Below are 22,592 nucleotides of genomic sequence, written 5' to 3'. Positions count from 1 at the left end.
AAAAAGATTAATGCTTTGTAATTAAATGTAATGTAACACTAAATCAAAATTTATCAACAAACTAAAAAACCAATACCCAAAATTCAAAAAAGAGAAGAACCCTAATCGACAGAAACCCTTATATATATTCAAACAGAAGGTGTCTTGCCGCCCATCTCGCATTCATCTCTATCCTCGGCAGGCTTCACGTATTTACGCCAGAAAGGGTGCTTTTGCCAGACAATATTCATCTCCTCAATCGGCACTCCTTTCGTCTCCGGCAAGAGCTTGTGGATGAAAATAGTCATGATCACCACCCACACAGAGAAGAAGATGAATAGACCGAACTTCATGTGGCAGAGCATGGCGGTGAAGACTTGCGCGACGACGAAAGTCAGCAACATGTTGACTGACACGTTGATACTCTGTGCCGCAGACCTGATCTCGAGAGGGAATATTTCACTCGGCACGAGCCAACCCAGAGGCCCCCATGACCAGGCAAAACCGGCGATGTAAATGCACATGGCTACGACTACAAGTGTAGCATACCACTGAGGCAGGACTCCAGGGTTGCCAGTGGTTCCGAACTTGACTGCAATGGCGACTGTCATCACCATCTGTAGAAATTTCAAACAAAAAGCAAGATTTGAGGATTGCCCAGATTGGAAAAACAATTTTTTTTCTGACTGGTTATGTAAATTTACCTGGCAGATGAACATTTGAATTCCACCTTCAAGGAAAAGAGTTCTTCTTCCATATTTGTCCACACTAAAAATAGATACCAACGTTGCTACCATATTTACGATACTGGTAATCAGAGCGGACATGAGCGAGGCATTGGCTCCAAAACCCATAGTCTTGAAAAGAACAGGGGCATAAAAAACAAACACATTCATTCCTGTAAGTTGCTGGAATAAGGGGATGAAAATAGCCATGGTGAGCTGCGGTCTGTACTGTCTCTTTGTTATATTGGCCCATGGATGCTTAACTTTCCTGGACGCCTCACTGGCGGCGACAAGGTCATTGAACTCCTCATCGACATTGTCGACGCCACGGATTTTGAGAAGAAATTCCTTAGCCTCGTCATATTTCTCGCGCTCGATCAAGGAGTTGGGTGTTTCGGAGAGGAAGAAAGAGCCGACGAGGATGATGAGAGCAGGGACGAAAGCGCCGCCTAAACTCAATCGCCAGCCCCAACCGCCAGGAATCTTGGCAAAGAAATAGTTCAGCAAGTTGGCCACTAGAATCCCAATTGTAATCGACATCTGAAACATTATATTCAGAGCTCCTCTGTACTTGTATGGTGCCATCTCAGACACGTAAATCGGCACAGACTGTAACAAATACATATAACGCAAATATGAGCTAAAGCAGTAGAGCTTTTCCGAAGGTTTGAATAGTAGGTATAAATAAATATGTCATACCTGATTGGCACATCCAATGCCAAAACCAAGCAAGATACGGCCGAAATAAAGCATCCAGACATGATTAGCGGCGGCGTTGATAATTGCTCCGATGAAGAACAATAATCCTCCGAGCATCATCGTCACTCTCCTTCCCATCTTTCGGGTTATGCTCGACGCGACAATAGATGAAGCCAGAGCCGCAATATACAGCGACGAAGTAAAGAATGTCAGCTTTTCACTGTCAAATTTGCAGTACTGGTCATCGGATGCTGTCACCGAAGACTCCTTTGCATAAACCGATGGGAAAAACTGACTCAGGAAAGAATCCATGGAGGTTACACCACCTAATTTCACACATCAGTCACAATAAATCAAAAAACTCAAGAAGAAAAACACTGTAACATAACTACATATATATAAAGATTGGTGCATGCATGCACGTACGTTAAATATATAGAAGTTGAAGAACAGACCTGAAATTCCAAGATCATAGCCGAAGATCAAACCGCCGAAAGCAGCAACAATGCATGTCGTAAGAACCTTGGCGGTGAGTTTTCCAGGGTAATTTTTGCCAACTCCGGGAGCTCCGGCAATTCCTCCTCCTGCCATCTTTGACGTTTGAGAGGAAACTCTGGAAGACGGGAACAGTAGTAAGAGAGCAGACACAGAATTACAGAGCGGACGAAGATAATTACTATTGATTTATAGATGAATATGTATTCGAATTTAAGTAGAAGATAAATACTGTTGATTTATCTGAATCCGAATTCGAATATAATATCTGAATTAGAATCGTTTATGGATATAGCCTGATTTATCCGATTCAATATATCAATAGAACTTTGAGTTTTGTATTTTCAAAAAAATTAGAACAGTTCATTTAAGTATTCAATTTTCAGTTATATGTATAAAGAATATTTACAGTAGGGGACTGTTCATATTTGATAGTTTTAATTACATAGAAAATATTTAAATATAAAGCAATATATATGTATATATTAATATAATATAATTAGGGTAATTTAGTAATTTAATAAATTATATAAAAATCAATTACCCATTTTTATATCGATCCGTTTTTGGCCCATTATTATTTTGAAAGCCCATAAACCATTGAAAAGCCCATTAGCTTGTTCTCTCTTAAACCCTAATCAACACTCGCGTCCTTCTTCTTCACCAACTCAGCGGCAGGCAAACCTAGAAATTCTCCTCCTTTTTCCTTAATCTCTCAAGCCGCGGGGCTTTCAACCTTCACCGAACCATGGCGACCCCCACTACTACGGGAACGAGGCAGCTGTCTCAAAAGGAAGCCGACATTCAGATGATGTTGGCCGCTGAGGTCCATCTGGGAACCAAGAACTGTGATTTTCAGATGGAGCGATATGTCTTCAAGCGACGAAATGACGGTATCCCCTTATATTCCCTTGTCTCTTGTAAAAGGCAGCGATTGTTAGTGGGTGTATTTAAGTACCTCTTGATATTTGTATTTGCTCAAGTATTTAAGTGCTCCTTGGCTTTCCTTAGTATTGGAAAATTGCAGTCTGATTTTTCGTGTGCGTTAAGGAATTGAATAGAGGACTCTTGGATTATGCATTTAGTCTTTACAGTAGATCTTTTACCTGCTGCTATTTTTAGTTAAGCGGGGCTTGGCTGATACTGTTCGAAGATTTATGAATACTGAATATTTATGATTCTTGTTGGTTCTAGCATCTATCTTATTATATACTTGGAATTGTTTTTGGGTTTGAAGATCAGTTGACGCGACTGGTAAGTGTCTAAAAGTTTCTAGCCATGATTTGTAAATTTGTGGCTGTAGATTTTACTCAGAACCATTCACAGTTGTAAACCGAACGGAATTTTATCAGTTCTAACATGCATGTTTCCTGAATAGTAATGTGATGATATATCTTTTGTTCCATGAGATGTTACTGCAGAATGTTATTTTTCTTTATGCATGAGATGTTTTTGAAGTGCTTTGTAGGCTACTGAATTTCTCTTGGTTAGCTTCTGATTTGGTACAACAATGCAGCATTGTCTTATCTAGTTCTCTTCCTGGAGCAATTTTTTCAGTTTTTTTTTTTTAACTCACAGGTATTTACATTATAAATTTGGGGAAGACCTGGGAAAAACTAATGCTTGCTGCAAGAGTTATTGTTGCAATTGAAAATCCACAGGACATCATTGTCCAGTCTGCAAGACCTTATGGTCAGAGAGCTGTATTGAAGTTTGCACAATACACAGGGGCTCATGCAATTGCAGGGCGTCATACTCCTGGTACTTTTACCAATCAGTTGCAAACTTCCTTCAGCGAGCCTCGTCTGCTCATCCTAACTGATCCAAGGACTGATCATCAGGTACATTATGCTTTTATTATTCATATGTTGTCTTTTTCTCCTATGTGGTATGTTTCTTATGGATTCAAATTTGCATGCCAATACTCAACCTTTGATGTTAACTACTTGCAGCCTATAAAGGAAGCAGCGCTGGGAAATATCCCAACTATTGCTTTTTGTGATACTGATTCTCCAATGTCTTATGTTGACATTGGTATTCCGGCAAATAATAAGGGGAAGCATTCTATAGGATGCCTCTTTTGGTTGTTAGCAAGGATGGTGCTACAGATGCGTGGTACAATTCGCCCTGGTCAGAGATGGGATGTAATGGTAAGTAAAATGTTACTGTTGAAATATTATTTGTGTGTTAGCGGGCATATTAATTATTGTCTGGAAATTGACGCTTTCTGTCTCGACAATTCCATTTAGGTGGACCTATTTTTCTATAGGGAGCCAGAAGAGGCTAAACAACAGGATGAAGAGGAAGCTGTTCCACAGACTGATTTTGGACTTTCTGCTCCTGATTATGGAATGCCTGTTATTGGTGATCAATGGAGTGGCCAGATTACTGAAGGTCAATGGACAGCTGATGCTGTTCACCCTCCAATTGCAGCTGTTCCCAGTACCAACTGGAGTGAACAAGGTAAGGAATTTTTTTATAGATCTTGTCTCTGAATGATTGATAGTTTAACTATGATTTCATAAATCTTTGTTCCTGTAGCCTTGCTGTCCCCTGCACTCATTGAAAATAAAATACTACTCTTGCAGTTTGATTGTGTGATATGCTGAAGGAAGGCAACAATTATCCATGATTACTTGGTCCAACATTTACTATGTTTGGAGCTAGTAGAAAATTCTTATTAGTTGTTTAGGAGTTCTAATAATTTGTTTTATTTTTGTATCTCTTTTCCTTATCTGATGTTCATGGGTTACTATATTTCGATTGCAGTTCCAGTGGCAGCTGATGGTTGGGATGCTGTCGTTCCCGCACAGGTTAGCCATGATGTTGTTCCCCCACAGGTTAGCCATGATGTTGTTCCCCCACAGGTTAGCCATGATGTTGTTTCCGCACAGGTTAGCCATGATGCTCCCCCTGCTGCTGCTGGCTGGGAATAACGAGAAATCAATTTTCTACTCTTGGTTTCCAATGATAAGGATTGATGATAGTGTAGACATTTTTTATAATATTATTTTTGCAAGAAATGTTATTCTAGAATTGGATAAGTTTATTTTAGTGAATGTGCATCGTTTGCGGCTTCACTTTGGCTACTGTTTACTGATCCTGAGTAGACTGATGAATGTTGTAATGAGATTTACATTCAAAGTTTAGCTATCTCTCATTCTGGAGTTCAAAATTTTTGAAGTTTCCATATGCAGTTGAAGTTTGTGCTTGAGTTCTCTGGTTGCTAGTCAATTTGTATTTGTCAATATGATATACATCACAAACTAGTTCCTACTTTCCTGTACACAAAATAATATTGGCCAAATCACCTAAGAACTTCTTGGCCATGAACCTTGATAAGCTCTTATGATAGAGTTAATCCAATGGTTTTCTCACATTTCTTGCCTGAACCTTAATAAGCTCTTATGATAGAGTTGATCCAATGGTTTTCTCACATTTCTCCCTCCATAGTTGCGAACAACAAGAATTGATTAACTGGGAATTGATTCATTGGGAATTCTTGTCCCTTGTAGATGCCTCTCTTGGGTGAACACTGATTAGCTGGTTTGATTGTTCTCTTAAATTTAGGCTCGAAGAAAAGCTCCATTTAGATGAGGTGAATGATTGTGGGGGATTGAGATTCAAAGCCTGGGTTTATTATAAGAAATTCTCCGTGTAAAAGGCGCAATCGCCTATCCTTTAACTCGTAGTTTCATGTTCATGTATAGCCAAGCTTTTTGTGGTTCTATTTGGTAATTTAATCTTATATATTCAATGAGTAGTGTGTTTGAAATCTTTAAACACTCTGTGTGTTTTATTGGAAGCTATAAACATCAAGATTTACACCTTACTTGCGCACAAATTAGAGAAATAGCTTGAATGACTAATATACTTTATTGAAACCATGAATATTTTCTGTATACACTTTACATATACATATAATATGGTATGTAATACAATTACATTCTTATTGAGTTCATATAACATTTTGTATTAGTGAAATATGTTGGTAATAATGGTAAAATCCAAAACCTAATTCTCCTTATTGAAATTTAAGAGAAAAAAAAAACATTTATCTTTTTCACTTAAAATTAATCTTTAATTAACTACATAATTAATTACCAAACTATCCAGAAAATCAAGCATACCCACAAGTTCCAAACTCACATCTAACCCCAGACTCACACTTCTTACTGCATTTTCCACAATGATTAGCATTGCTAACAACATTAGTGCAAGCTCCACGGCAGCAACGCTCTCCAAACTTACACTTCTTCCCGCAACGCCCGCAATTGTTCATGTCCCCGAGGACGTTCCGACAATGTTTCTTGCAGCAGTTCAATATGCTCGTACCATTATTGGCCGATATTCCATTACATATGTTGTTACTTATTCGATTGCAACGAGTTCCTTTCTTGATTACCGTTTTGCTTGCTAAAAATCGGCTCCTTGATGATAAACTGCCAACTATCGGAGCATCAATAACGTAGACAACTTGATCATCGTCTTCTTCGATGCTGTTGGAGAATGTTGCCGCTGCTCCTTGAAGGTAGAGAGTTACTACAAGAGAGGAGAGAATTATAAGGGCGAAGAGGGTCAGAGAAGAAGAATAAGAAGAAGAAGAAGAAGAAGAAGAAGCAGCAGCAGCGGCAGCCATTTTTGTTTTTCTCTCTAGTGTATCTCTAGCAATAGAATTAACATGTTGATGATATTTAAAAAGGTGTAATTAGTGGGTGTATAATATGTGTATATATATATATATATATATAAATTCATAATGTTAGGAGATGGCAATTGATTGATGCTGCTCTGAGTTTTCACAACACGCCAAGTTGCTTGTTCTACTTGACCATATGCTATTGGTAATTAGGCAGGCGGTAATCTTGATTATCAATTAATTAATATTAATTAATCGTGGTTAATTAAAATTTAATAGAAAAAATAGCCTTGCAAATAAAGGTATTGACGTAAAATTTTTGTATCAATACAATTAAGAAGTAAGTCCTCTATTCTCGCCATGAAATTCGTTTGGGTCCTGCTTATCCGCACTGGATCCTGCCCCGGTTAACCCGCGCAGAAACACGTGGCAAAAATCTTGTGCGGTTGAACCCAGTTTTCCTCGTTTCTAATAAACAAATCGCAGCCGCACAAAAAAACAAGATGTTGACGTTGACCTCACCAATGACCAACAGGGATTGCGGGTAATTTGACCAATTAAATATTAAGAGTGGTTTAATTAGCTATATTTAATAGAAATTTATATTAAATATTATTTATACATTAGTAATAATATAATTAATAATACTTCACGAAAATAAATGTAAAATATATAGATTTGAAACAATATTATTATAAAAAAATAATATTATTCTTCAAAAGATTAGCTCAAAATCTAATATTATTTCAATTATTTTTTAAGTTTATGTGATATATTTTGTAAATAAAAACTATCAATTATATATGATGTATACGAAAACTATATCACTATATATCTATTAATTATATATAATTTTTCGTTGTAATTCTAATCCTAAGAATACAAAGTTTACGAGCATTCTTGAATTTATAAGCTTTAATTTATGGAGGTGAAGAAGTATTTATTTAACTCAAATGCTAAATATAATTATATAATATTATGTATGAATATTATAACACCAAGTCCAAACTTTTTTTTTTAGCTATATCATATGGTATGTGATAATTACATAATATCATATATCATATACATGTATATGATATATGATATATGATATATGAGTCATGTACATATATATTTAATGATCAATTTATATATAAATATATTATTACATTACATTGAATGGGTACAAAAATATATGTAGGCTCAAAATAAGATGGTAAAAGTAATTATATATATATATATATATATATAGAGTTATATAATGATATTATTAAAAATCTAAATATATGTTATTAGAAAGAAATAACACATGGTTTGTTTGTTTACCTACCTTATAAGTAATTAAGTTGACCTCTCACCAATTTTTGTAATTGGATGAAATTTATGTTGAATGTTGACTAAATTGAGATAATTAAATGGTCCTATACATATATATATATATATATATGTATAGGTATTAAATAATTATAAGATCTATAAATCTATAATTGTTTTTGATTTCAATTGGAAGGCACTACATTAATTAAATGACACTCCATTTTGGGTAATTCTTTTTTGAAACCATACCAATGGGAGTTGAAAATTGAACCAAAAAATTTATTGCAATGATCTCTTTTAAGTTTTTTTTTTGTATTGATATATGACGAGATCTACTTTATATTTATACAATAACGGTATTTAATTATATTTTTTTGTACTAATAAACAACGAGATGTATTTTATCTTTACACAGTAACGATATTTAGTTATAAATATTAGTTAGGTAGCTGACCCTGGTAGTCCGTTCTTATAAGAGTAGAAACATAATTTTTTTGTTTATCTTTTTTTTTTTATATAAAAAAATAGAAATTTCTTCGCTTAATGGATAACAGTTTGTTACTAATGGAGGATTTTTTTTCTCAAAAAATTTAAGTTATTTTTTTGTATTAATATACAACGAGATTTACTGTAACACCCAAGTATTTTAATTTTTATTCTTATTATTATTTTTTTTATTTTCTTTTTTTTTGTATTTTAATTTTTTATATTTTTAATTAATTTAATTTGATTTAATTTAATTTAATGAAAATAAAAATAATAATAATGATAAAATTGGGTAAAAATATTATTTGAATTTAATTAAAATTGATTTTAGAAAAAAAAAAGTGAAAATTTAGATTCTGGGGGTGTTTTTGAAAAGAAAATCGGAAACCAGGAGTCAAAACGCAATTTAGAAAAGTTGTGCTACGTCAACACCCACGTCAGCAGCCACGTCAGCGGTCCGGTCAGCAGCCCTGACCAACCAGGACACGCCACGTGGTAAGAAAACTCTGAATAGGGGACGGGCCACGTGGGCGATCCGCATGCGCGCGATCGGACGGCCCAGATCCGTTCCCACGCGCACGAACGGCCCAGATCAAACGTGCGTACAGAGGGCCCAGATTCACGCGTACGGAAGGCCCAGATTCAATCAGGCACGGACGTCCCATATTGCATCACGATGGACGACCCAGATTTAATTCCAATAAAATCGCGATCGGACGGTTCAGAATTAATCTTGATGGACGGTTGAGATTAAAAGACAAATGGTATAAATAACCTCACCCACACCTGACCACAAAACCCTAGCCGCCAATGCCTCGCCGGAAAGAAAGAACCAGACGCCGGAGCCGCCACCCGCCACCACACCGGGGAAGTTTCCGACCGCTGATCGAGGTAAATTTTCTCTCCCTGTCTCGTTTTTCGATGCTGAGACTGCCTATGGCCAAACAGGAGCCAAACCACTGGCCAAACGGCCAGAAAACCCAGCCGAAGTCCAGCGGCGCCTTCCCTCTATTTTTGCCTCCGATGAGGCCCTTCCCGGCCTCCGTTCAATGTAAATTTTATACCACTGTGATCACCGTTATTTTCTCTACAGGTTGATCGGAGTCAAACATCAAACGCGATTCACGCCGGAAGAGCCGCCGCACCCGAGAGCACCGCCGCCGGTAAGTTTCGGTTTTTCATGATTTTTTGGCCCACCGATGGCCCTAGGGTTGTTTTATCTCAGGGATTGATGCAAGTGTGGCCGAATTCGGCCGAAAGGGGCCCTAGGTCTGATTTGGAATTTTTTGGGACACGTGCAGGTACCGGTAGTGAGTTTCAGTTTTCTGTAAAAAATTCAGAAAAATTAGGGACAGCCTATAGGCACACTGTAGAGTCGAATTCAGACCCCAAAATAAGTAAGGACCTCTCACCCTATTTTCTATCACGGTATTAAAGCTAAATAAATAATTAAACTGTACTATTTGACTTTATAGATGTATAATTGATTTAAGTTGTCAATGGGGCCCGAGTCTGATACAGTGTTGGTCTGTTATTATTTGATCTAATTTCCAGTATTAAATGCAGCATGATGTTTGATGTAATTATGTTATGGTCTCGTATGCATGAACTATGATTTCTTTTATTATGGTTTGTATTATAGTGAACCCAGTACTGTATTATCTTATTTGGTATCAATTACTGTTTTACATGTTGTGTATGATTGGATAATTGAGATTAAGGAAAAAGGAAAAAAGGTTATGTGAATTGATAAGTGGAAAATGTGGACAGCCTAATAGATATTCTGAGAGATGGTGGACGGATCGGGTCCGTAGGGAACCCTACCGGGAACGTGGTCTCTCATACCGGACGGGGTATGGGGACGGCTCATTTCACCCTCATACCGGACGGGGTATTGAGGTTCATGGTTTTGGTGCTGATACCGGACGAGGTATGGGGACGGCCCTGGAATCAGGTTGTAAATGTTAATGGTTCACGTGTAGCGGGGACCCCCTATGGATCCCTATGGATACTAGTAGGCTGGTAAAAGAGGAAATATATTTTCTGATGATTGAAATGTAAAGGTATGATATGTGTTATGTTATAAAGTGTGTATGATTTCATGATATTATAAAGTTATTATTTTCATATGTTGTTTTCATGGATCTCACCGAGGTAAGTGGACAGTAAATGTTTTTATGTTAATAAACGAGTTCGTTATAAATTATGCTCCATTAGTTATTTTTGTTTTCTACCCACCTTTACTTCCGTGGCGGTGAGATAGTGTGATGTTTTTACTGGGCTGGTGTAGCTCATTCCTTATTTAACAATTTCAGATCAGGAAGACTTTGTTCCCGAGCCCGTTCCGCAGGAAGACGGCGAAGGGGACGCCTAAAGACTTTATAGTTATATTTATAGTTCTTATTTCGAGTATTTTTTTTAGTTAGTTTGTTCCTTCATGTTTTGAGTATGTTTTGGTTATTGTGTAAGGGATGTTAATCAAAATTTTTATTACGCTTCCGCATTTGAAATTTTTAATACATACATTTTATTTAAATTTCTGGGGCCGTTATATTTACTTCATCTTTATGCAGTAACGATATTTGATTATAAAGATTAGTAAGGTAACTGACCTTGTTAATCCGTTTTTACAAGAGTAAAAGTATAGTCTTTCTGTTTATTTTTTTAAAAATAAAATTTTATCTGCTTGATAGATAACTGTTTAGATCTCGACCGGTAGAAACCATAATAAATTTATTATTATAAAAAAGTACTATATTAATCAATTATCTATTATCAAATATTTTGACGAGGTCGTTGTTTATACTATTTCTATATGATAATTTTGTACTTAAAAATTTTTTTATAAGGAAAAACTATGTATTTAAAAATATTATAATAACTAAATAATATAATTATATCTATCAAATAAGGTTGATTAAAATTGTTACTTTCCAACAATTGTAAATCTAATTCTAACTTTATAAAAAATTGAGAAATTTTTAATATGAAATTATGAAAATCTTTGGTTAAAAAAAGTAAAAAAATAATATCTTATATAATTTTAAATGAAATTGAGATAACAAATATTGAAATCTACAAAATTTAGTAGAATTTAAAATGTAATTATTGAAGTAATTGCTCTTAAAATTTTTTAAGAATATATTTTTTTATTATTTTACAAATTTTTTTATCTTAATTACATATTTTTATTAAAATATATATATGTATCAATTTTTTTTTTTTAAAAAATAAAATTGCTTATACTAAATAAAACCTTAAAAAGTATTAGAGGCCCATAAAAGAGAAGCCCAAAAAGGCATAATCAGAAAATGGAAGAGCCCAAACCAAGCCCAAACCCAAGCCCAAACCCAAGCCCAAACCCAAGCCCAAACCCACGCCCAAGCCCAAGCCCAAGCCCCATTATTAGCGCTCTCCTTTTCCCAACGGCTTTACAGATTCAAATTCAAAATCTGACAAACGCACAGACTTCTCTCGTCTCCCTTCGACCCTCTCCCGGCGTCTGGTTTTCTTGGTGTTCTTCAATGGCGACTCCTAAAACCTACCTTACAACACCAACCAAGACTTCTTCATCCAAAAAGCACCACCTGCAAACGCAAATGCTAAACCTATCAAATTCAGTTGAGTCCTCTTCAATTAGGAACCCCAACTCGTTGTCAAACTCTGACTCCAGGTCCCGATTTGAGGCTTACAATCGACTCCAGGCGGCCGCAGTGGCATTCGGCGAGAAGCTCCCGATCCCGGAGATCGTGGCACTCGGCGGTCAATCAGATGGAAAGAGCTCCCTTCTGGAAGCCCTCCTCGGTTTTCGTTTCAATGTTCGCGAGGTCGAGATGGGAACTCGCAGGCCTCTCATTCTCCAGATGGTTCATGATGCCTCTGCTCTCGAGCCTCGGTGCCGGTTCCAGGTCACACCCTATCAATTCTCTTTTTAGTTTCTATTTCAGTTTTCACTATTTCAATTTTGTGTGTTATTCGTGTTTTCCTTTTCATAATATTTTTTTTTAATGATTTAGGGCTCTGCATAGGTTTCAACAGTGTTTGGGCTTCAAATGGTTATTGGGGCTTTTTCCTGCAATTAGCTTCTCTATGTTTTTAAAAGAGATTTGGTTTTAATGTGTTGAATTAGGGTTTGAAAATTGCTGTGCATTTCAGTATTTTGTTTGTCATGTAAACTATGTTTGTTTGTTTAGAATATTGGAAAATTAAAAGGAAAATGAGTTGAAGTTCCTTTCCTTGTCTCTGTTTCAAATAACAAACTTTAGTCTTGTTTCTTTATATGCCTTCCTATTAATTCTTAATCATGAAAGGGAAATGAGACTTGGCCACTGAAAGCAGGAAGAAGATTCTGAAGAATATGGAAGTACAGTTGTTTCCGCATCAGCAATTGCAGATATTATAAAGTCAAGAACTGAGTCACTTTTGAAGAAGACAAAAACGGCAGTGTCTCCAAAGCCAATTGTAATGAGAGCTGAATATGCACATTGTCCTAATCTCACTATCATTGATACCCCTGGCTTTGTGCTTAAGGTAGCCTATCCTTGTTGAAGTCTTTGGGCACTAGAAAGTTTTACATATTGCAGTGCAATGTACCATATTGAGGAATTGAATTCAAAAACTGTTGACAGGCAAAAAAAGGAGAACCAGAGAACACTCCTGATGAAATTCTTTCAATGGTGAAGTCATTGGCTAGTCCACCCCATCGTATTCTTTTATTCCTTCAACAGAGCAGTGTAGAATGGTGCTCATCTTTGTGGCTGGATTCAGTTCGAGAAATTGATCCAACCTTCAGGAGGACGATAATCGTTGTCTCCAAGTTTGATAATAGACTCAAGGTATAAATTTTTGTTCTTGTTATAATACAACGGAAAGAAAAATGGCTGTGATGAGACTCCGTCTGATGAAAATGAGATGCATGCTATGATATTGTGTTCTAGCTAACTGCTTTTAAGTGCATATCCTAAAAAATGTAGAGGTAATTTACTAGTGATTTGTTGCTAAGTTAATCTGATTTGTGAAAAAGTGAGTGCAGTACTAATAATGACTGATAAGAATAACAGGGGGGAACTACAGACAATTGTGCGGAATGTAGTGATTAGTCTGTACGTAATGCAATGACAGGGGTCCTAGTTGATTGAAAGACTCTCTAACAACTGCAGGAATTTAGTGACCGATGGGAGGTTGACCGATATCTGAGTGCAAGTGGATATCTCGGAGAGAACACTCGCCCATATTTTGTTGCTTTGCCAAAGGACAGGAGCACTATTTCAAATGATGAATTCCGCAAACAAATATCTCAGGTAGATGCAGAGGTCCTGCGTCACTTGCGGGAGGGAGTTAAGGGAGGATTTGATGAAGAAAAGTTCAAGCCAAATATTGGTTTTGGATCTCTAAGGGATTATTTAGAATCTGAGCTCCAGAAAAGGTATAAAGAAGCTGCTCCAGCAACTCTGGCTTTGCTTGAGCAGCGATGCAGTGAAGTAGCTGCAGAATTGGCAAGAATGGACTTCAAAATTGAGGCTACTTCTGATATTGCTCATCTTAGGAGATCGGCAATGCTTCATGCAGCTTCTGTTAGCAATCATGTGGTCAGTGATTGATATAACTAGATTTTATTTTTTAAGATTCAGAAAGCCAGCCGCGTTGCAATATTGCTCTAGGATATCAAACATTCTGGCTTTTTTAATAAAGCTTGTATCATTTGAGTTTTGAGTTAATTAATAGATTTATTCTTCTTTATTTAAAGGCATCTTTGATTGATGGAGCCGCAGATCCTTCCCCAGAACTGTGGGGTAAAACAACACAAGAAGAACAGTCAGAGAGTGGTATTGGGAATTGGCCTGGTGTAAATGTAGCTATTAAACCTCCCAATGCTACACTTCGATTATACGGAGGAGCAGCTTTTGAAAGAGTAATTCATGAATTCCGCTGTGCTGCATACTCCATTGAATGCCCCTCCGTGTCAAGGGAGAAGGTATAATTTCTAGAAAGCAATTCACCTTAGTAAGTGTTTGCCTTTGATCCAGGTAAGAAATAAATCTTTTTATGAAACAGGTAGCAAACATATTACTTGCCCATGCTGGCCGTGGTGGAGGTAGAGGAGTAACTGAGGCTGCTGCAGAGATTGCCCGTACTGCTGCTCGGTCATGGCTAGCTCCTCTTCTTGACACAGCTTGTGATCGTCTTTCTTTTGTCCTGGGAAATCTCTTTGATCTTGCTTTAGAAAGAAACCGCAGTCGCAACTCAGAATGTAAGTGGCCCTCAATACTCCTCAAAGTTTTTGTACACTCTCCATTCCAAAAGCTTTTATAGCAAAACAGATTTAGGTTGTCATTCTCATCTAAATATGATAGTTTTTGCGTTTCATCAATAAATTTTTTTAATTGTAACGGGATGTGCTTTATCTTAAAATCCTTGTGACTTTCCTTTTTCTATATTTAACTTGATACACTAAACGAATATTAGTGGCCAAGGACTCAAGTTGGGAACTTGTATGTTTTTGGGGTAGCAGTTAGTATCCCTGACATCCTAAAATTTTACATTGGAGAATGTCTCATGATATTCTTGCTATATATCAGTCTATTAGACATGATCTATCTGTAAATGGAAACAGAAGTATGAGGAAGCTGAGATATCAGTCTATTAGACAATATCTACCTGTAAATGGAAACAGAAGTATGAGGAAGCTGAGATATCAGTCTATTAGACGTGATCTATCTGTAAATGGAAACAGAAGTATGAGGAAGCTGATAATTTATCTGTAATATTTGTAAGCCCCAAAACTAACAACCATAAGCTTGTTAGATAACCTTTCTTTTTACAAATTATGAATGCTCAATTTATTTCTGTAACTATATTTTCTCCTATTCCTCTATTTAATCCTGCAGATGGAAGGAAACCAGGAAATGTGGATGGTTATGTTGGTTTTCATGCTGCTTTAAGGAATGCCTATCTTCGCTTTGTAAAGGATCTTGCCAAACAATGCAAGCAACTAGTTAGGCACCTTCTTGATTCAGTTACTAGCCCATACTCTCAGGTATGCTATGAGAATGATTATCATGGAAGCTTTGGCTCAACTACATCCTCTTATTTCAAGTTCAATCAAGCTTCAGCTAGTTCATATTGTCTCGAGCTATCTGAGGCAGAGACAATGTCTCATGAGGAAATGATGAAAGATGAGGAGAACATACCTCCTGAAAAGAAAGGGCAGCAAACAACCCCAGGAAAAAATGCAGATGCCAGAGAAAGTCAGATGACTGTGCCTGAGACTCCGTCTCCTGATCAGCCGTGTGATGTATTGTACGGTGCAGCCAAGAAAGAGCTTGGAAATGGCACGGAAATTGGAGCACGGAAAAGGGTTGCTAGAATGGCAGGAAATAGAAATGCTGAACCCTTGAGAGTCCAAAATGGTGGTAGCATTCTGTTTGGAAACGTTGATACTGGCTTTAAATCAGGCTCAGCCTACTCAGAAATCTGTTCATTAGCCGCACAGCATTTTGCACGAATACGTGAAGTTCTTGTTGAGCGAAGTGTGACATCAACTTTAAATTCTGGATTTTTAACTCCTTGGTAAGCTTCTGCATCCTTTTTACAGTTGAGTTAGTTGCCATCATGTTGTTTTAGGAATACAAATAGGCTACCACCATTGCATTTCTTATCTCTTTTCCCTGGGAACTATTAAGGAGATTCTGCTTGTTTTCCCGGCACTTTGATGCCACAAAAAGATGACTTGCCTCTCTTCTGTATCTATGTAAGTTCTGTTTTTCATTGACATCAAGCGTTTCAATTGTAATTATATTGTATCCAAAACTCACAATCAAACTATATACCTCCCTATCTTACAAGCATGTACGCAATAGCGATAAAAATATCTCAAGATTTTCCAAAAACAGATCTCTTTTGTTATGTTATCAGAGCCCTCAAAAACACCATGGCTGACTCCTCTATCATGATACTGCTCATCCATCCTGTCATTTCCATATCTTACTCCTTTTCCATAAAATTAACTTCTAAAGATTACTTAGTGTGGAAGACTCAGTTTCATCTTCTCAATTATCAAAACCTACAAGGGATTATTGATGGAACCAATGTGGCACCGCCAAAGGCCATCCCATATAAGTCCAATTCCCGACCAACCCCAGCCTTTGTGGAATATAGTTTAAATAAGAGCAGAATTTCCCTTAATAAAACTAGACAAAGCCTGGTCTTGCCTTCACTAGTTTTGTGTAAGACCTTAATTTTTTTTTTTGGAACTGCTTTTAGGTTCTGGGTTGCTTGATGGCCTCATGGTTTACTCAAAATTTAAGTTAATCTTTGCTCTAAAAATTAGTGGGATTTTGGGAATGCTTGTTCCTCTCGGGTATTAGACTAATGCAATCTTTGCCTGCACATTTCATGGAGATATGTTCTCATGTTCATTTCTTTAAACAAAAACCAGTAAATTATATTTCTTCCATTTCAGAAATGCCTCAATTGAGAAGTCAAGGACCTAAAATTGAATCTATGATCTTCTTGTTCTATGTATCTAATAAATGAATTTTGTCCTTAAATCCATTATCGTTTCACTCTTTAAAGAGTTCGATATTCTGTGACCATATTGAATTGGCCAACTGTTTAATTAGGAAGCATTTCTTTCATTTTATTTGCTGTTTATATTTTACCATACTACTTCTGACCTTTTGCATATAATGATATTTTTGTTCAATTTGTGAAGCCGTGACCGGCTTGTGGTGGCACTTGGATTGGATTTGTTTGCGGTGAACGATGAAAAATTCATGGACTTGTTTGTTGCACCCGGAGCTATTGATGTCCTACAGAATGAACGGCAGTCTCTGCAGAAGCGTCAAAAGATACTCCAGTCTTGCTTGAACGAGTTCAAGAGTGTTGCTCGTGCACTTTGATAAGACAACCATATCCACATCTTTGCTGAAACAGTGGCTAGGCCCAAGGTAAGGCTGTACAACTCTTTCACATCCCGTGAATATGTGGGCTCCTAAGTCAACTCCCAATTTCCCCTTTCAATTGTTGTATATGCAGACACTATCACTCTACTGTGGGTATGAATATCAGTTCCCTTTAATATAAACCTACGTTCAAAATAATATTAGAGTTAACTCAAGCCCTCAGTCATTGCAACATGGAGATTAGAGCTATTTAAGTTATATTGATCAACTGCTCGTTATTTCAATGGGTCAAATTGAACTTTGAGAATCCCCGAAGTTTCTTTTAGTGTATAAATTTGTAGAGTTCTTTGAAGAAAGTTCGGTTCTTTTGTGTTTTTTCCAAAAATAAAGTAGAGATAGAGATTACCAAACGTGATTCCTCTATAGACATTTTATTGTTTAGAGTATTCTTACACTATTAAATATTGGGTTCGAGTTATAATTACTACTATTTGAATATTTGGGATGATACTCACTCATATGTGAGTGTTAAAAATTGATTGCTTGTGTTTATAGAGAAAATTAGGTTGACAATTGAGATGTTGTGGTAGAGAAGGTTTGGTTTCCTTTTTGCTCTCTTTGGGCGCAAGACTCGCAAAAAGGCAAGCCAGGAATTGATTCCATTTGATGGAAGCATTCATTCATTCATTCACATTTTTCCTGCACTGTTCTTCTTTTTCAGTCTTCCTCTTCCCAAGAGATCTCAAATATCATCATACCCTTCTCAAATTTGAGTCATTAGAAAATTTTTTTGTATTTACCCAGCTACTAAATCTTCGAAAAACTTTTGAATATGAATTCGCACGTTTCATTAATTAACTTGAACAGACAAATTAACGATAACACAACATCAGAAAGAAGATATAAACAATACAATTTCTTATATGTAATGTAGATATTACTCAAACCCACAAAGCAAAATTACTCAACATTCTGCCAAGATTCCAAATTGTGTAAGTACTTGTATATTTAACATCATATTATATTAGTCAGTAGGGTGTGGTGGGATTCCAAATTCAAAATGTATGATGATTATAGAACTGTTGAAATTAGAAAGTACCAAACAGCCTGCTATGGTTGATACTCAACAAAGCACTAATTAAAATTTCCCTCCCCTCCATATTATGATTACACACATGAATCATGATTATATATTTTTTTGACTTTAAACACCCTAAGAAAAATTAAAAAAGAGAGAAAGACAGCTATGGTGTCAGCATTGTGTGTGAATTATTCATGAACCATGTAACATGGATCATGGATGGGGAGAATGGTCCCCACTCTACATATCTCCATTGTCTCTAAAACCAGAGACCTACTCCAACCAATATATATATATTACTTGTAAAGAATAATTTTACCTTTTGTTTTTTCATTTAGAGATAATTCCTATTTGTATCTACAAATTATAAGGTATTGATTCATTGAATCAATCAAAAATAGTTGAAACTAATCTAGAAAAGATAATCATTATTAGTTTTTTAATCAAAGAAACAATATGATTAGTAGATGATTATTTTTCTTTAAGTATTTTGATTTTGAACAAATTATCATTTTAATTTTTGAATCACTAATAATATCACGATTTAATCTTAATTTTTTTTTTTTTTATATTTTTAATGCCTAAAACTTTAAGTAAATAGTTTACTCTCAATGTTTTTTCTGGTAAGTTATTCTGTTCGGTCATGATTGTTATATTTTGAATAAATTTTTTACGATGATTTAATCTGTCGCTGCTAAAAAGTATGTTATCGAAGTAAGTTTTTATTTACTTTCGATCTCTAATAGTTTTAGTAGATTTGCAAATCTACGTGGGTTTGGTTTAGCGTCAGTTTGGTCTGGTTTGGTCCGAACTTTTACCCAATTTGGTAAAGAGAAATTGTGATGTTATGTAACTACTTAAAAGTTGTATTCTTATGAAACCAAAGATTGTTTTGTTTGTGTTTGGTTGAATTTAACTTAGGCTAAAACATTATCAACATAGAGGTGGGGAAAAAATTGGTCTAATTTTTGACTTATGTCTCATGATTGCAACCTTCCTATCAAAGCCAAATAAAAAGGAGAATTCTAAAAATACCATTTTGGATATTAATGAAGTTTTTTTCTTTTGCCACTTTGGAAAAAAATAATAATAATAAATTGTCTACACTACCTTCTAAAACATGGGTACAAACCAAGTCATTTCAAATTTTATTTCACTATTTATTTATTTTTTAAATTTTAAATACACCTAATTATAATAAATTATAAATAATTTTTTTAATAAAATTATACATATTTTATTAATTAAGTAACATACGCACATAAATTATTTTAATAAAAATATACAGAAATACACATTAATATTTTTATTAACAGAAGAAAAATATTAATTATCTAATAAAAAAAAATAATGTGTAAAGTTATATTTTATAATTTAGTTAGTTGGGTTTTTTTTTATATTTTTATTTTGAAATTTTTTTAGATTTTATATGGGATTATAAAGATAAATACTTATTAAAAATGAATTTTTTAAATAGATAAATATAAATTTTAAAATTGTTTAATTTATTATTTTTTTTATAGGAGCTTAATTTGTATTGTGTGAAATTATAATAATGATGTAACTATTATTATTTTATGATTTATTTATTTATTTATTTATTTATTTATTTTTTTATGACTTTGTCTTTCTCAATGGCATAAACTACTATCACAAATTCTTGTTTTTGTATTGGGTGGATTTATTAATTACAATTGTTTATAGCAACTCAATAAAGGAAAATGTAGGACCATGTAGTTTGACTCACAACCACACACACACACACATATACACACACATATATATATACACACACATATATACACATATATACATATATACACATATATACATATATACATATATATATATATATATATATACATAGACAATTTAGTGATTAGAAAACAAATGAGAAAATTTGTGATGAGGAAGGAAGGACACAAAGTCAAGGTCCTCCCTAACTTGTCTATCAAAGTACATGTATCCAAACAAAACACTCACCCACCAAGAAACTTTCCACTTTGTTTTCTTATTATTTCTCCTTACAATTTCCCACTTGCTCTTTACATCACCACCATTCCTACCTATGTACTAAATCATATATATATATACATATACATATACATATACATATACACAATTTATTAATTTTTAGTAAAAACATATAAATTTACTTTGATTTTTCTTGAATTTAATGGATGATTGATCATGGGTTATTTTTTTTTTAGAAAAAAAATTTCAACATGTTAATTTTAAAGAAAATAAAATGTAATTACATGTATATATATATATATATATATATATATACCTAGATTGAAAATACCATGAAAAAAATTAGTAAATAATATTTAATTTTTATTTTATATACGAATCTTAAAATAAATTATAAAATTCTTCGTAAAAAAAAAATTAATAGATTTATAATATTTTAGGTACAAAATAAATATAAAAAATTAAAAGAATAATAATCCCACTAATGATGGGATTTAGAATTTTAATCCCAATATAATTCCCACTAATGATGTGTCATACACATTTTACTGTCGTATATAAATATACAGTTCATCAAAAGTATAATATATATTTTTTTTTACAGAGACAAAGTGTATATATATATGTGTGTATATATATATATATATATATATATATATATATATATATATAATAAGGTATATTGTAGGGTGTGTTTGAATTAATTAGTTGTGGGTTTGGTAGGTTAAATTGGTTTGACTGACTGGCTGTGAGCAATGAGAACGACGGTGGGTTTAATACGACTGTGTTTTGGGCGGTCCCTACAAAGTCAACAATGTTTAAAGCTAAGGTTCCTCCCAATTAAATATTAAATTTATTAAAACCTAAATTTTTAATTGGATTTGGTCAAGCCGGCCGTAACCCTTGACTTTATAATTAGTGTTATTAATCATCATCATTATTGTAATTATCTCAATTAATTTAGTTAATTAAACAATTAATTATTACTAAATTCATATGGTTTATGGTTAAATTGAACACGACTAAGTTAGACACATAATTCATTGATGAAATATTGATCATCTTTTAGATGTGTATTATATTATATTAGACTATATATGTATATATATATGTATCTACACATACATGTACGTATGCATGTATATATATATATATATAGATATAGAGTTTCTTTTTAATGTCAAAACAAATCCCAAAATATTCCAATTTGAAATAGTAGTAGGTATAGCTTATCTTTGTTAAACAAACTAATACAAATTAATTTACTTAATTACAAAGTTAATCATATATTATAATACACTAGTGTTTGGCATTAATGCATTTTAACTTATCGAGTATATAAAATAATTAAAGTTAGACTTATATACAAAATAATGCATAACGCTAGGGTAAATTACAGATTTATCCTCTGTGATTTAATTAATTAACTTTAAAACAAACAATGTGGGATGTTAAAACTTTATATATACTAAGAATTTCATATGTAAATGATGATAATATGTGTATATTGTTAATTGGGTTGATAAATAATAATCAAAATTTAGTTTTACTTTAACAATTTAATTAATTAATTAATTAATTAATCTTAATGGGTCATTAGCTATAGTAACTAATTATCAATTTGTATGCCAAATACATGACTCTTCACATATTTCTTATGAATTATGGGAACCCAATATATGTATATATATATATATGTATGTATGTAGTTGGATGGTAAAGTGAGTGGTGAGAAAATGATTAATGATTAATGAAATGGTTTACACATATGATTAGGGATTAATGGTAGAAAATAATGAGTTTAGTGATGAAGGAATTTGGTCCCCCCACTATATAACTTTTCATATAATAATAATTTATATAATTGAGAATTTGATTCTCTTAATTAATTGCATTTTCTCTTATAGATTTATACATTTGATGATGAAATTTAGAATGTGAACATTTTTTTTTATAATTAATTATACACTAATAAATTTGGAATAGAATATATTCATAGTATATTATTAAAAAAAAATTAACAAAATTTGAAACCCACTTAAATTAAAAAAAAAAAACCCATAAAGTAAATTTCTATAATTAAGGAATTTAATACAACAAATTATATCTTAAGTATGTATTAAGTTTGAGCTTAATTGAAATTTAAATGAATAATACATATGATAATAATAATTAAAGAGGGTGAGTTGCATATTGCAATCCCATCAATTATAAGGATTCTCAAGTCAATTGTATATCTCATATTTGTATATTTATGTATGTATATGTGTGTGTGTGTGTGTGTGTATATATATATATATATATATATATAT

The 22,592-nt window shown here is 34.0% G+C and overlaps 4 protein-coding genes across 4 annotated transcripts; 2 read left to right on the top strand and 2 right to left on the bottom strand.

The window, feature by feature from the left end:
* Positions 1-82: 82 nt before the first annotated feature.
* Positions 83-2,115, bottom strand: LOC110812250 (sugar carrier protein C-like). Its single transcript, XM_022038977.2, has 4 exons — positions 1,859-2,115; positions 1,404-1,729; positions 684-1,313; positions 83-596 (listed from the first exon to the last, which is right to left on the bottom strand). Exons 1-4 carry the CDS (start codon positions 1,992-1,994, stop codon positions 129-131), a joined length of 1,560 nt encoding a protein of 519 aa, XP_021894669.1. The 5' UTR covers positions 1,995-2,115; the 3' UTR covers positions 83-128.
* Positions 2,116-2,548: 433 nt separating this feature from the next.
* Positions 2,549-5,073, top strand: LOC110812329 (small ribosomal subunit protein uS2y-like). The gene is made up of 5 exons (XM_022039083.2): positions 2,549-2,791; positions 3,477-3,739; positions 3,851-4,048; positions 4,148-4,361; positions 4,668-5,073. Exons 1-5 carry the CDS (start codon positions 2,647-2,649, stop codon positions 4,832-4,834), a joined length of 987 nt encoding a protein of 328 aa, XP_021894775.1. The 5' UTR covers positions 2,549-2,646; the 3' UTR covers positions 4,835-5,073.
* Positions 5,074-5,834: 761 nt separating this feature from the next.
* On the bottom strand, positions 5,835-6,622 carry GRI (Stigma-specific Stig1 family protein). The gene has a single exon (XM_022038978.2). The coding sequence runs from the start codon at positions 6,535-6,537 to the stop codon at positions 6,019-6,021; it is 519 nt and encodes a 172-aa protein (XP_021894670.2). The 5' UTR covers positions 6,538-6,622; the 3' UTR covers positions 5,835-6,018.
* A 5,143-nt stretch (positions 6,623-11,765) lies between these two features.
* Positions 11,766-17,447, top strand: DRP5A (Dynamin related protein 5A). Its single transcript, XM_088218910.1, has 8 exons — positions 11,766-12,230; positions 12,661-12,852; positions 12,951-13,157; positions 13,482-13,910; positions 14,069-14,296; positions 14,377-14,572; positions 15,210-15,891; positions 17,036-17,447. The coding sequence occupies exons 1-8, from the start codon at positions 11,847-11,849 to the stop codon at positions 17,220-17,222; spliced, it is 2,505 nt and encodes an 834-aa protein (XP_088075036.1). The 5' UTR covers positions 11,766-11,846; the 3' UTR covers positions 17,223-17,447.
* Positions 17,448-22,592: the final 5,145 nt, after the last annotated feature.

Source organism: Carica papaya, chromosome 4, assembly GCF_054855325.1.
Source record: "Carica papaya isolate Zhongbai chromosome 4, ASM5485532v1, whole genome shotgun sequence".
Classification (NCBI taxonomy): domain Eukaryota; kingdom Viridiplantae; phylum Streptophyta; class Magnoliopsida; order Brassicales; family Caricaceae; genus Carica; species Carica papaya.
The sequence above is the reverse complement of the archived record's forward strand: the minus strand, read 5'-3'. Positions and strand labels throughout refer to the sequence as shown.